General features: G+C 48.8%; 1 protein-coding gene and 1 pseudogene across 1 annotated transcript; both read left to right on the forward strand.

Moving 5' to 3' along the window:
* Nucleotides 1-1079: 1079 nt before the first annotated feature.
* LOC117216122 lies at nt 1080-6814 on the forward strand (annotated as a pseudogene).
* Nucleotides 6815-7618: 804 nt separating this feature from the next.
* LOC117216123 lies at nt 7619-10519 on the forward strand. The gene is made up of 4 exons (XM_033462644.1): nt 7619-8609; nt 8675-9538; nt 9902-10216; nt 10308-10519. The coding sequence occupies exons 1-4, from the start codon at nt 7619-7621 to the stop codon at nt 10517-10519; spliced, it is 2382 nt and encodes a 793-aa protein (XP_033318535.1).
* Nucleotides 10520-14153: the final 3634 nt, after the last annotated feature.

Here is a 14153-nt window from a genome sequence, read left to right on the forward strand (position 1 = left end):
GCTACGCGTGACTCGCGACGCGATCGGCGTTCGAGTCGATGCGATCTTCTCCGTCGGCGGAGTCTGAATAGCGTTGCTGTTTAGATTATTATTGTTTCCCAGGAAACTGATAGACGTGTTGCTGCTATATTCTGGTGGTTGTGAATTCGCCATGGTGGGTACTTTATCCGTGGGCCCTTGTGGCAATGGCGAAGGTGGCGTCATCGCATTATGTCCCGGAAAATGATTCTCCGGTAATTTAAGCGAAGCAGTCTCGCGACCGGCAGCTGATTCGTCGTTGGTCGATTGTGACGTCGTAGTTAGTCGTATGTGGTTTAACTGATTGGTTACTCGGAGTACTAATTTTTTGTACTCGTCTGCTATTTCAAGGCCGCGCTCGCTCGCTTCCTCGTCTATGCTCACAATCTCGTTTTAAATGACGCGGAGTTCCGTCTCATAGATTTCCAGACGATTTTTGATTTGGATAAACTTGGCCTCTCGCGGACAGCCGGATTGTTCGATTACGTCCAGTTTTTTTGATAAGCGTGTAAAGTGGCCGGTATATTGGCCCCGGCGTCGACGCAAGGCGGCAAGTTCGTTTCCGGTTGTCATTATTTGTTATATAATTGAGAATGGAGTGGTTATAACTTACTTCTGTCGACGATTGTCCAGTTGCGGCAGGAGGCTGTGTGGTTGCGTTTCAACCACCGGATTATACCTCTTCGAAGGTGACGGCCCTTGACGTTACTGACCTCGCTGGGGTGGTAACGCTTCCGCTGCTGGTTGTGTTGGATTCACGTGGCACTGTGTGATAGTGGGTGTCACTGGTGTGCACTTTTCACTTGACCCTGAATCCGGCTCGAAGGACCAAATGTTACGACTCTTGGCGGAGAGACGCGGTCGCGAGGAAAACGCGTCAGCGAGAGGCGTAAGTTCTCGCTACGATTTGGATAATCGACGCCGCGAAATCGTCGTTCCCCCTGTTTCGGTTAAGATAACAGAGGTGGTTAAATGAATATGAAACAGTATAGTAAGTTATATATCACCGTTTATTCTGACAACTTGTAAAGAAGACAGTTACGCTGGTGCGTATGTACGAGATGAGTGAGTGACTGATCTACGGGTGTATTCCCGGTCAAAGGATGTTGACAGTTCGAAGGATGTAAAATCAGTGTGGTTCGGAGAGGATGCTGTGACGGAGGAAAGCTAAGGGTGGGTGTGTCTAGCCCACGGGGCCATCGGATTTGTTGGTGACGATTTTAGTAAAGAGAGTGAGGGAAATAGGCTTCGTTGTTAATTGGTTAATCGAAGGGTCTTAACCGCCCTCGAGAGAAAGTGGTTAGTGGAAGGAAAGTTGCATCATACTTGAGAAAAACTTCCCTTGTCAAGCCGTAGTAGACTAAGGTCTTTAGAAATGCTTCGGAAACAGACGTTTGTTCAGTTTGAAGGACCTCGACCAGGAAATTACTGAGATTTATGGAAGGTACTTGAGACTATTGAGCGTACGCAGTGAGTATCCGAAGACATCTGGTTGCCATCTTGCCCACGGTGTGTGGCCTGGGCTAGGTAGAGTGTTACGCGACGTAACAAATTACGTCGGTTCGGAAGTCGTATTACTAGATACTTATATTTACAGATTTCAATTCACTTATCCATTGATTGATGTTAGGACAAATGAGGAACTTCGCATCTTATTACATTAACAAATAAAATGTATTGTTCTTGATAAATGGTATGCAGAATGGTATTGGAAATAAAAGACTGGTTTATATTACAGTTCACGTGACTGATAGTAGGAAAGCAGTGATGGAAAGTGAGGCAACGTATTATAAAATTGAATCCCTAATTATAGCATGTAGATAGTATTTTGAGTGTGGACGGAGGACAAAATTATGCACATTCCTTTTTCAATTCAAAGGAAAAACATCATCGATGAGTCAGTTGTCAAAACACGATGGAAATTGCTCGTTGTTAATTGAGCAAGTTTGATATAATTACACAAGCTAAAGATTTAACTTGAAATTTGTTTGAAGAAATTTATTTTTGCTTATACCTGATGTCAAGCGCGGTATTAAGTATCATGCTTTTATAACTATTGTTTTAAATATTTTTGTGTTGAAATATTGTCGTTTGGGTGTCTGTTTTGTACTGGAGGAGTACCCGAAAAAATTACACTCGTCGTGTACAGCTAAACAACTACAGACAGTTGATTCTATTCCTGGAACGCGTTGGATTCGTGTTTACATGGTACGTTGATTGGAATGACTTAGAGGTGGGATACTGGGAGTGTGAGTAATTATGTTTCAGCCAGAATTGGATAGAGAACGCGTTTAATCGACGTTTAAAGATCCGCTTAAAATACACATGCTCTGGTAGTTTCTAATTGGATCGTTATAGATGTCGTATACTTTCTGCTAAATCCGTTTTTGGGAGACATTAAGATGAAAAAGGTCATATTTTTATCTCGTAATGTAATGTAAATTTCGATGATTTGGCTGCATTGGTTGATTTTATGTATCAGGGTGAAGTAAATGTGGTTCGGGAACAATTATCTAGTTTTTTAACAACTGCTGAACTGCTTGCTGTACAGGGCCTTGCCGATGGTATAGGAAAAGATAATGATAGTTTAGTAGAGGTATGTTTTTCAAAATTGTTAAATATGATTAGATATTTTCTGCTTAAATTAAAATAACACACTTGTATCACGTCAAACTGTGTTTCGGGATGACATTTTTATATCAACGTTATTGTTTTTGTATTCGTAATGACGCAATTTTTTTGATACTAGTGCTTCAAGAAAATAATTAAAAGTCAATAGATCTTGTTCATATATTTGATTTGAATGTAATTTAATATATTATTTTTACAAGATTTATGTTCCATATACATATACATTTATATAGTTACTATTCTCTGCTTGTTTCATACGAATTTCATAGTCTACAGCCTACTTTATCTATTATGTGTGTAACTTAAAATAATTGGAATAATTATTTTTGCATCAACATTAATGTCCGTGCCAAATAATACGTGCAGTACACCTTCATACGCTATTGATTATTTCCTGTAAATCAAGAATTTTAATATAATGTACAAAATATATAAAATTTAGCATTAAAATTGTCGCACATATATTTAAAAATTAATTGGATTAAAGTATTTTTCAAAAATTCTTAGAATGTCAGGCCAACGTAAGATTTTACACGGAACTAGTTTCCATTTTCGCGCGTAAGACTACGTCATAAAGACAGGGGAGGGGGTATAAAAAGCGGACTTCAGACGCGCAGCGTAGACTTCCCTTAGTCATCTTACGACTGTGCTGTGAGGAGGGTGTTTTGCTCGGTGGTTTCAAATCCTTTGTGTGAAGTTGTGTGAATCTACATCAAACACGAGTTGGATACAGGCTGGTACACTTTTTACTTATTCAATAATTAGGTGAAATAGTTGAGAAAGCATGGCGAGGACAAAGAAGGGACTTTCAAAAACTAACGCCGACAAGCCAGAAACTGAACGGTTACTAACTTGGATTGACGAAGTTCGCCGCAAAAGATCAAAGTGTCGCCGAAAGCGCAGACGCGATTTACGGATTGAAGCAGTGCTGACGTGCGCTCTTTCCAAAGCTAAAAATGATTTACGCATCCGGCGATTATCAGCAGCTTCAAAATGGCAGAAATTTAAAAAAACAATGATAGAAGAAGAAGTTAAACTATACAAATTATGAACTCTACAATGGTGAGGACACGGAAAATCCGGAATCGTCTCAACAGAATCCCCGGGAGGAGCCATCGTGTCCTGAAGTGGGCAGTTTAGACGATGTCGTGTCTAAGTTGGCAGAAATAAAAGTAACGTTACGACGCTGAAGTTGCGGGAAAAATGCAAGCGATCAGGTTTGGAAGACCTAACTGTGACAAGAGGATTTCTCGCATCGTTTTATCTACCAAATGCGTAGAGATTTCAACAACTAAATGGAATCTCGAGCGATTACGGAGCACCGTGTATTACGTCGGTGCTGCAAGAATAGAAATCGCATTACTATCTTGATGTATATATGGATATTTTTTGTTTGCAGTCTCACCGTACGAGATGGCATTGGGACAAGCGGAGGGAGTTGGTGTTTGCAGCGATGCTGAAGCGTACTGCACGCTCGAGGACCCCATGTTCTCCAGTCTCTGCGCCGTTCATTGGTTTGGTTTATATATTATATTATATGTATTGGTTTGGTAATATACGTAATAATGAGCGTTCGAGGTATGTTCGAAGAGTGGTTGATCCGATATTTTTTATTTTCAGAAATATTTACTTTGTATGTTTTATAGTTTGAAGAAAATTTGTATAGTACATTTTAGCTTGTAGATTTAGTAGTATCGTTTCTAATATTCGCTCCATTATTCTGTACGTCAAGATTTTGTATAGTTGCTCAATGTTGATTAACAGTTTTGTAGACTTTAAGAAATGAAATGAAATTAATAAAATTTGGAAAACGTGTACAGTTTTTCTGCAATCTTCTAGTTCATATTAATGGCAAAAGTGCTTTTCTGCCCCGCATACTACACATAACGAAATTATGTTGCAGGCAAGAGACCCGTACATGTACCCAGGCTGTTGGCCTTCACCGGCAACATTATTTGGCCTGCCTCTGCATGAGATAAGGAGCGACGAGAGAGGACTGATACGGCATAAAGAAGGGGGGAAATGTCTTTCTTTTTAGAAAATCGTGCACGAAGTTTTCTGGCTGACGAATGGGTTGCACCATGATCAAGTTGTACATAAACGTCTCATCACTCCGCGCTTCCGTATCTTGAACATCCAAGCATCAACTAATTCGAAAATCGTTTGACACGCGATACTCATAGGCTTATTGTGACGAACTACAGCAAATTGTAGCAAATCTTATTTGGTGAGCTCTAATACCTTTTGTACGTTATCTGTGCTAATGTGTCTTCTCATGTCCCGAAAAGTGTTTTCATAGCTTGTACCACCAGGTTGTATGCGAGTTGTCGAAGCACACAAGACAAGCCTCCACTGAATATCAATAAGGAGAGACTTCGCTAGGGGTAATGGCCCCCCCTAACGCCAATTCAATATTCAGGAAATATTAGGACTGGCTAGAACTACAGAACGCGTGAAGGGGGTGCAACTGAAGTTAATTCATAAGAGAATCCTGGAGCATCCCTGTCATACGCGTCGGGTGGTCATCGTGGAGTTTTAGTCGGTAAGAGTCCGACACTACTCTGCTGTTACGCAAGCACTGCAACAGCGGAGTGTCCATGAGGATTTCTCCACGTAAAAAAAAAAAAAAAAAATTTGTATGTGAGTTACTCTGGCTTATCAATATGCCCTGTTCAAAGTTGGCCATGCTGAATACTGTCACAGGCGTCTATCTTCCTTAATAAGAGCTGTACGGGATAGAATAATGAGACTACCAATATGTGTACTCGTTAGTGTATTTAAAACAGATCTTGTCGCAAAACGATATCTATACAGACGTTTAGTCACAGTTTATACTGAATCGTTTGCGATCACGTTCGTTAAGTCATAATCGTCAGAAGGAGGTCAAAAGATACAAATTCGTCTTGTCTTACGGATACATGTAGCGGCGCCATTGTTTTGCCCGGAGCTTATAATTCCTTACAATACCTCTTGATATTCCGAAGCAAAACAACAACATGGTTTGCAGCAAATTCTAACTCTTTTGACGCTACAGAGCTTTTTAAGGCATGGATAAATGGAACGCATCTTTGTTGAGTCTAGATGATCCAGAATGGCGAACTACCGCAAGTAGAGCAACTAATCGAAATATTAGACATGCGACTCCTTCTTATCCACTATCGATCGAAGCGAGCGACTTACACCCGTGCAGAAATTCCACTACCTACGATCCTCTTTGACCGGAAAGGCCGCGCGAAGCATACAATCGTTAGATGTCACCGAGTTAAATTATTCGATCGCTATTGACGTTCAGAAGGAAAAATTCGACTGCCACCGTCAAGTCTGCATGCGCTACTGGGACTTGATTTTTGATTATCCGAAAATAACCAAAGAGACACCCGAAGCGATAGATGATTTTCTTGAGACGGTCAAGGTAAACCTCCAAGCGTTAGAAAAACTCGGTGAACCAGTTACCTCAAATGTCGCTCTTATAAAATTATTCACGTCGAAGCTACCCTCAGCCATCATTCGCAAATGGCAGCGCACATTGCCGGACAAGAAAATGCCGTCATATAGGCATCTGGTAGACTTTCTGAAAACACGGACGAACGGCGACAGGACAAGCTCTGCATCAACCGTGATAAAAAGGGAGTCCGATCAACACAAACGTCAGCGACCGAACGCACCGCGAAGTTACGCATTCACAAGTACACATAATACGTTGGTGTGTCCGAATTGTCAAGGACAACACGAATTATGGAATTGTGATGTCTTCAAAGCGAAGTCGCCTAAAAAACGCCTTGAAATCGCCAAGAGGGCGTCTCTATGTACCAATTGTTTAGGTAAGGGACACGCTATTACTCATTGCTCCGCCGGTTCATGTCGCATCTGCAAGCAGCGACACCATACATACCTACATCAAGACCATGGTCATAGCAAATCACGACCACGTGTAAGCCGGTCATCGAGCGGTCGATCATCGAGCGATCGATCATCCAACGGTCGATCACCGACCCCGCGATAGTCACATCGTTCGAGACGCGCATCCACGTCTCCCCGATCGTCTCCCCGATCGTCTCCCCGATCGTCTCCGCGAACATCTCCGAAACCTGAATCTCGGTTATCGCGAACGACGGCATCGGGATCAAATATATCGTCCAGTCCTAGACGACAAGGAAAACAATGACGTCATCAAACGACCTTGTGAGGGACCGAACCACAGAAAACGGACTCATTGATCTCGCTTCCTTGTGAACCACTGCAGCACGATTTGTTAGTCACAGCGCAGGTCAACCTATTGAACAATAAAGTTCAACCATTCCGTTGTAGAGCTCTGCTAGACACCGGCTCTAGCATGAACTTTATCACCGAAAAACTCGCTGATTCGCTAATACTTAACCAACGGAAATGTTAGGTCCCAATCGGAACACTCAACACGTTATCGACAACCTCGAAACGTTACATCACGGCCACGATCACCTCCATCGACGGCACATACGAACGCACCTTGACGTTCCTAATCATACCGACAATATCGCCTTGGGTCCCAGATCAACCCGTAGATCGCTCAATAATACATATACCGAGGAATCTCCAACTAGCCGATCCAAGATTCCATAGGCTTGCGCCGATCGAAATATTGTTGAGCGCCGGACCAACGCTAGCATCACTCTGTGTCGGCCAACTTGACATCAGTCAAGCAAACGGGCCCGACTTGCGTCTGCAAAAAACGCGATTCGGATGGGTCATCGGGGAGAGCCCAACCTCGCAATCATCAGCACTCGCATTTCACGCCTCCACGGCGGCTTTACAGGCGGACCTCGCCCGTTTTTGGGAAATCGACGAATGAACGCCCACTGCACACATTTCGGAAGCGGAACGACAGTGCGAAGAACACTTTCGAAATCACGTTCAACGCACCAACGAAGGGCGATACATGGTCGCTCTCCCATTCAACGAAACAACTCCTTCGCTTGGATTCTCTAAGACAATGGCGATGAAGCGACTCATTTCCCTCTGTCGTCGATTCCAACGAGACAAACGATTCGAAGCCGACTATCGCGCCGTGATACAAGAATATGTGGAATTAGGACACATGACGAAGATTACCACGGACAACTGCACGGACGACGGATATTTTCTGCCACATCACGGTGTGATCAAAGAGTCCAGCCAAACTACAAAACTCCGAGTTGTGTTTGACGGATCTGCACCAACCACCACCGGAGTTTCATTAAACGACGTACTTCATACGGGACCGAAACTACAAGATGACTTATTCTTCATCCTTCTAAGATTTCGTTCTCATCAATACGTCATTACAGGCGATGTCGAAAAGATGTATCGACAATTTCTTGTGCGTCCAGAGGATCGAAAATTTCAACAAATTTTGTGGCGCAATTCTGATGGAGAAGTTGACACCTATCAACTTAATACAGTGACATTCGGGCTGTCAGCGGCCCCTGATCTAGCCATTCGGTGCCTCAAACAACTGGCGGACGACGGGGGACATCGGTACCCACGAGCGGCGACGGTCTTACAGCGAGACTTCTACGTCGACGATGTTCTCACTGGAGTTGATAGAAAGGTCGAGGCACGATCATTGAGAACGGAGCTCACGGAACTGCTTAAACTAGCCGGCTTAAACATTCGAAAATGGGCATCGAACGACCGGGAACTGCTACGAGGACTTTCCGAGCAGGACATAAACGACAAGCTGCTACTAGGCGAATCGCAAACCTTCAAAACTCTGGGTGTGGTTTGGAATTCCTTTGACGATTCGATCCTATATTCCGTAAAAATTAATTCCACCGCCTCTCGAATCACGAAGAGAACAATCAGCTCCGAAATCGCCAAGATCTACGACCCCCTCGGATTATTGGCACCAGTGATCGTCCGAGCTAAGATGCTGCTCCAACGACTCTGGACTTTAAAAATTGATTGGGACGAATCTCTACCAGCTGACGTGCACACGGAATGGAGCAAATATTATGCACAGCTGCCATTATTGAATAACGTGAAGTTTCCACGTAAAACGATAATCAAGGCTGCAGCGGAAATGAATTACACGGGTTCTGTGACGCTAGCGAAAGGGCTTATGGGGCATGCGTTTACCTTCGCATCATCACTCCGGATGGTCATGTCTGGACACGACTCCTCACTGCAAAATCAAAGGTGGCTCCACTGAAATCACAAACCATTCCAAGGCTGGAACTGAGTGGAGCACTTCTTCTCGCATCATTGGCCACCACAGTCCTTCAAGCTTTACCTAGCAACATTTCTCGGACTGTTTACTGGACGGATTCTACAATCGTACTTCATTGGATCAATACATCACCCCATACGCTGAAAACCTTTGTCGCTAATCGTGTGACAGAAATTCAGCAGAAGACTCACACCTCAGATTGGCGTCACATTCCCACTGCCGATAACCCTGCAGATCTCATATCTCGAGGCCAATCACCCGAAGATTTCCTGCGACCAACCATTTGGCAACATGGTCCGGAATGGCTCCAACAACCAGAAAGATACTGGCCGACGTGGAACCCAGTACCATTAACTGAAATATCAGAGCAGAAGAAAGCAACATGTCTGGCCGTGACTCCCGCTGACCACAGTCTACTGGAGAGATTTTCTTCTTGGCCCAAGCTGATTAGAACTACCACTCGTTGCCTCCGATGGAGACAAAAACAGGATCGAGGGAGACCTCCAACCACACATGATTTAACCAATGCGCATAACAAATTGATCAAACTGTTACAACTCTGTTATTTTTCAGATGAAATCCGCACTCTCCGAACAGATCGAAATTCTGCAGTGAAGGGGAAGCTGCAACGACTCAATCCATTTCTCGACAAAGACGGGATGTTGCGAGTCGGAGGCCGACTCAGTCACTCATCAATGCCGTTCAGTCAGAAACACCCACTCATTCTACCCAAATCCTAAGTCACAGCGCTCATAATCGAGCATGAACACCTCATCAATGTCCACTCCGGAACTCAAGCTACCTTATACGCCTTAAGAAGATCTTATTGGCCTATCGACGGCCGTAGTCAAGTTTGGAGCACGCTGAAGAAGTGCGTCCGTTGCTGCCGAGCTACTCCACCTCCAGTGGATTACGTAATGGGCGACCTCCCAGCTGCACGGATAACGGAATCTCGACCGTTTACCAACGTCGGAATAGATTATTGCGGACCGTTTTACATCAAAGAACGAAAGGATCGCAACCGACGCAAAACTAAGGTATATGTAGCAATCTTTATATATCTTGCAGTCAAAGCAGTCCACATCGAGCTGGTCAGCGACCTCACTAGCGAGGCCTTCATTGCTGCTCTGCGAAGATTCATCGCTCGCCGAGGATTCTGTGTGACAATTTACTCCGACAACGGTACCAACTTCGTTGGCGCCAACAATGAATTACGAGAGCTCCGAAATCTCCTGCAATCCGACGATCATAAGGTAAAGGTTCAGTCCTTTTTAGCCGACCGACGGATCGAATGGCTCTTCATTCCTCCCAACTCACCTCACTTCGGAGGGCTATGGGAAGCTGCAGTGAAGACCTTCAAACGACATTTCAGGCGTGTCGCAGGTAACGAGCTCTTTACATTCGAAAATTTAAATACACTTATCATTGAAATCGAGTCTATGACTCCAGTATCATCTGATCCATTACAACACAGGCTGGGGATACATGGGAGGCAGACGTAGAGAGGACGGAGCTGCGAGCGTAATCGAAATCTCCGGCAAACTGGAGAGCCTGGGCAAGGGAGGTAACCAGAATGGAGGACTAGTGCCTGTGAGCGCAAAACGGGTGTGGATGCGGGTAGTCCGGCTTGGACAAGGAGGAGTTAAAGCAAAACATACCAAGTGTGAGGTTAGGACGGTGGAGTAGCCATATTAGGACGCGTGACAACAGCGCCGCTACACGGGCTACCTGAGGAACTACCCAGACGCAGCCATATTGGCGCGTGCGCCGAAGCGCGTTGCGCGGGCCACTTGAAAGTGACAGCAACTGGCAGAATGGCAAGTGCTGACCGAGCGACATTTCCTGCCCAACGGGGAAACGGACGCAACCATGGCGAAAGAGAAGGAGGTAGAGGAAAACGCTAGGGGACGGAGGGAAACGGAACTGGCTGCGGAGCCGCCGCACGTTAGCACCTGGAGCGTGACGAAGGCGATGCCGCCAAAGGAGGGACCCTCCCGCTTCACGCTGTACAAGGAGGGAATATGAGGAAACAACAGAGGAGGAGGAAACCCCCGCCAGAGAAGCACCCCGAGCGAAGAGAAAGAAGGCCAACGAATCCCCCGAACTCCCCGCGGACCCGGCTGAAGAAATGAGAACAGCCACAACGGCGGACATAGGAGCCAAACTGATTCGCCGGGCCGCCGAGGTGGCCAAGGCTGCCCAGGCACCCCGCAGCCACAAGGGCACGCAGGGGAAAACCCTGAAGGAGGCGGCGAGAACCATCACCGCGGCCGTGACAGAGATAGTGAGGAGAACGGACCCTGTCACCGACGTACTCGCTATAGCGCAAGGACGCATAGCAACACTGGAGGCGGCGGTAGAGGCACTCCGAAAAGAGCCGGCCTCGCGCCCCACCGCGGATGAGAGCAGCTACAGGGCGCGTCTCGCTGCAGTCGAGCACCATGTAGAGGAGATGAGGTCCTTGCTGCACCGACTGGAGGAACAACTGCAGGGAACAGAAAAAGGAGAAGGAAAGGAGGTCGCCCCTGCCGCGAACACGAGAGGGATGGAGCCTGGAGCCCCAAGCGCCCCAGCGCTCAAGGGAGGCCGAACGGCTGTCACCGAATGGCAGACCGTCGGAAGGAAAAGAAGAGGAATGAAGAAGGAGGCAGGGAAGAAGCAGCCGGCGAAGCTGATCCCCGAGACAGGGGCGGAGGGCCAGAGGAAAACTCCGGAGAGAGGATTGGAGAACGCACGAAGAGGGGGTGGCAGGGGGCCCCTCCCGCGCGCACCGCGAACGTCAGCGGTAACAATCACCCTGACGGACAAATCGAGCCAATCCTACGCGGAAGTGGTGGCTGCGGCCAAGGACAGTGTCTCCCTGACCGATCTCGGCATCAACACGATGAGGATGCGGAAGACCATCACCGGAGGTGTCATCTTAGAGGTCCCTGAGGACCAGGGAAGGGAGAAGGCCGCAGCGCTCGCAGCACAGCTGACGCGGGCTCTGGACCCGAACGAGGTCCGCGTGGCGACCCCCTTCCGAGCCGCGGAGGCAAGGGTGTCCCTGATAGACATAGCGGCCACCAAGGCGGAAATCCAGAACACCCTGGCGAGGGAGAGCGCCTGCAAGCCGGAGGACATCCGGCTGAGAGAAATCCGCCCCGCCCGGAACGGACTTGGCACCGTATGGATACGAGGCCCTGCCAGTGCAGTGAGGAAACTGGCCCAGGCTGGAAAGGTCGCCATAGGCTGGTCGAAGCCATCGAACGGAGACCGTTACAGTGCTAGAGGTGCCTTGGGATAGGACACACGGGGAAGACCTGCACCGCCAAGGAGGACAAGGGGCACCTGTGCTTCAGATGCGGCGAACCAGAGCACCAGGCGACAGCATGCACTACTGCGAGCCCGAAATGCCTGCTCTGCGAGGCGCTTGGAGCACCGTCGGTGCACAGGATGGGGGGACCGGCCTGCGCCCCCTCGAAGAAAGGCTGCAAGAGGCAGCGCGAAAGGCTCCCCGTCGCAAAGCGACCCTAAGAGCGCGAACAAGGAGGTAGGCACGGAGGAAGCCACAAACAAGGAAAGAACACCAAAGAATTGAGAATGCGCATCCTCCAGACTAACCTGGGAAGGTCAAGGCGAGCACAATACCTGCTCCACCAAACCATCCGGGAGAGCACGGTCGCCCTAGCGGTGGTGGCGGAACCATACAGAGTTCTGGATGCCCCGGAGTGGGTCGGAGACACGGACGGAATGGTTGCCGTCACCTGGACATCAACGCCCGGGGCGTTCGCCCACGGAGCCCTGCTGGAACGCGGCAACGGGTATGCCGCGGTCGAGTGGGCAGGGATGATGGTGGTGGGGGTGTACGTGTCACCTAACAGCGGACGGGCAGCGTTCGAAGAATTCCTAGACGGAGTTGGCGACTGCGTCAGGCGACGACTCCCCCGACAAGTGCTCGTCCTGGGAGACTTCAACGCACACTCCACGGAATGGGGGAACGCCAGGACCAACGCGAGCGGCCGCATGCTATCAAACTGGGCCGCGGGACTTGGACTTCTGTTAGTGAACAGGGGCTCGACCAGTACCTGCGTGACGTGCAGAGGGAGCTCCATTGTTGACATAACATGGGCCTCCCCCGAGGCATTCAGGCGGATCTCAGGCTGGAGAGTGGCCGAAGGGGTCGAGACGCTGTCGGACCACCTCTACATATTCATGGAGGTGGACGCACCTGGACCTGGAATGCCGACGACAAACGACGGGCGCGGCCCGCCGAGGGGGAGACACGCTCGCCCACCACCTAGATGGAAAATAAAGGAGAGGAATGAAGATCTACTCCGGGCGGCTGCTATAGCAACAGCTTGGAGCTGGGAGGCCTCAACAACGACGACCGAAGCAGACGTGGAAGAGGAGGCCGAGAACCTCCGCCAAGCCATGATAGCAATCTGCGACGCATCCATGCCACGAGCCACACCGGGCACGGTGCGAAGCAGAGCAGTTTACTGGTGGAACCCCGACATCGCGGAACTGAGGACGAGATGTGTCCGGGCTCGAAGACAGTACCTAAGGGCCCGCCGCTGGCGACGACGCGACGAAGAAGAAGTCTCCTTGCGCTACCGGACGTACCGCGCGCTACGGCGCTCGCTACAAAGGGAAATTAAAAAAGCGAAGGACCGTGCCTGGTCCGAACTGGTCGAAACAGTCGAGTCGGACCCATGGGGGAGGCCATACAGGACGGTGACACAGAAACTACGCGCGAAGGACCCCCTGACTACGGCGGAAATGGAACCTGCGCTGCTGACGCGGATCACCGGAACGCTCTTTCCCCCACAAGAAAACAGAGCGGCGGAACGGCCACGGGAAACGACACGACCGCTGGAATGGAGGGACGACTGGGAAGTCACGGAGGAGGAGATATGTGAGGCAACCAGAAGAATGTCCGCCCGCAACGTGGCACCGGGCCCGGACGGAATCCCTGGCCGGATCTGGGGGGAAGTGATGGGGGTCACGGCTCCCAGACTCCGGCACCTCTTCACAAGATGCCTGAGGGAGGGAGTCTACCTCCGGGCGTGGCGGACGGCGAGGCTGGTCCTGCTCCATAAAGAGGGCCGACCGACGACCTCGCCGTCAGCGTACCGGCCGATATGCCTACTGGACGAGGTCGGCAAACTACTCGAGAGGGTAGTCGCCGCCCGGTTGGAACGACACATAGCGGGCCAAGTGCCAGGTTTGCACGAAAGCCAGTACGGCTTCAGGAAGGGGCGCTCGAGGATTGACGCGGTCAGACGCGTACGAGCGATTGCGGAGGACATGGTCTCCCGGAAAGGCGTGGCGCTGGCGG

The sequence above is a fragment of the Bombus bifarius genome, unplaced genomic scaffold (genome assembly GCF_011952205.1).
Source record: "Bombus bifarius isolate JDL3187 unplaced genomic scaffold, Bbif_JDL3187 scf7180000010177_frag, whole genome shotgun sequence".
In the NCBI taxonomy this organism is placed as follows: Eukaryota; Metazoa; Arthropoda; class Insecta; order Hymenoptera; family Apidae; genus Bombus; species Bombus bifarius.

Coding starts and splice junctions, on each gene's coding strand:
- LOC117216123 (XM_033462644.1), top strand. CDS start 7,619: ATGGCGATGAAGCGACTCATTTCCCTCTGTCGTCGATTCCAACGAGAC. Junction 9,539..9,901: donor TCACTCATCAATGCCGTTCA/GTCAGAAACACC, acceptor TATATCTTGCAG/TCAAAGCAGTCCACATCGAG. Junction 10,217..10,307: donor ACATTTCAGGCGTGTCGCAG/GTAACGAGCTCT, acceptor ATTACAACACAG/GCTGGGGATACATGGGAGGC.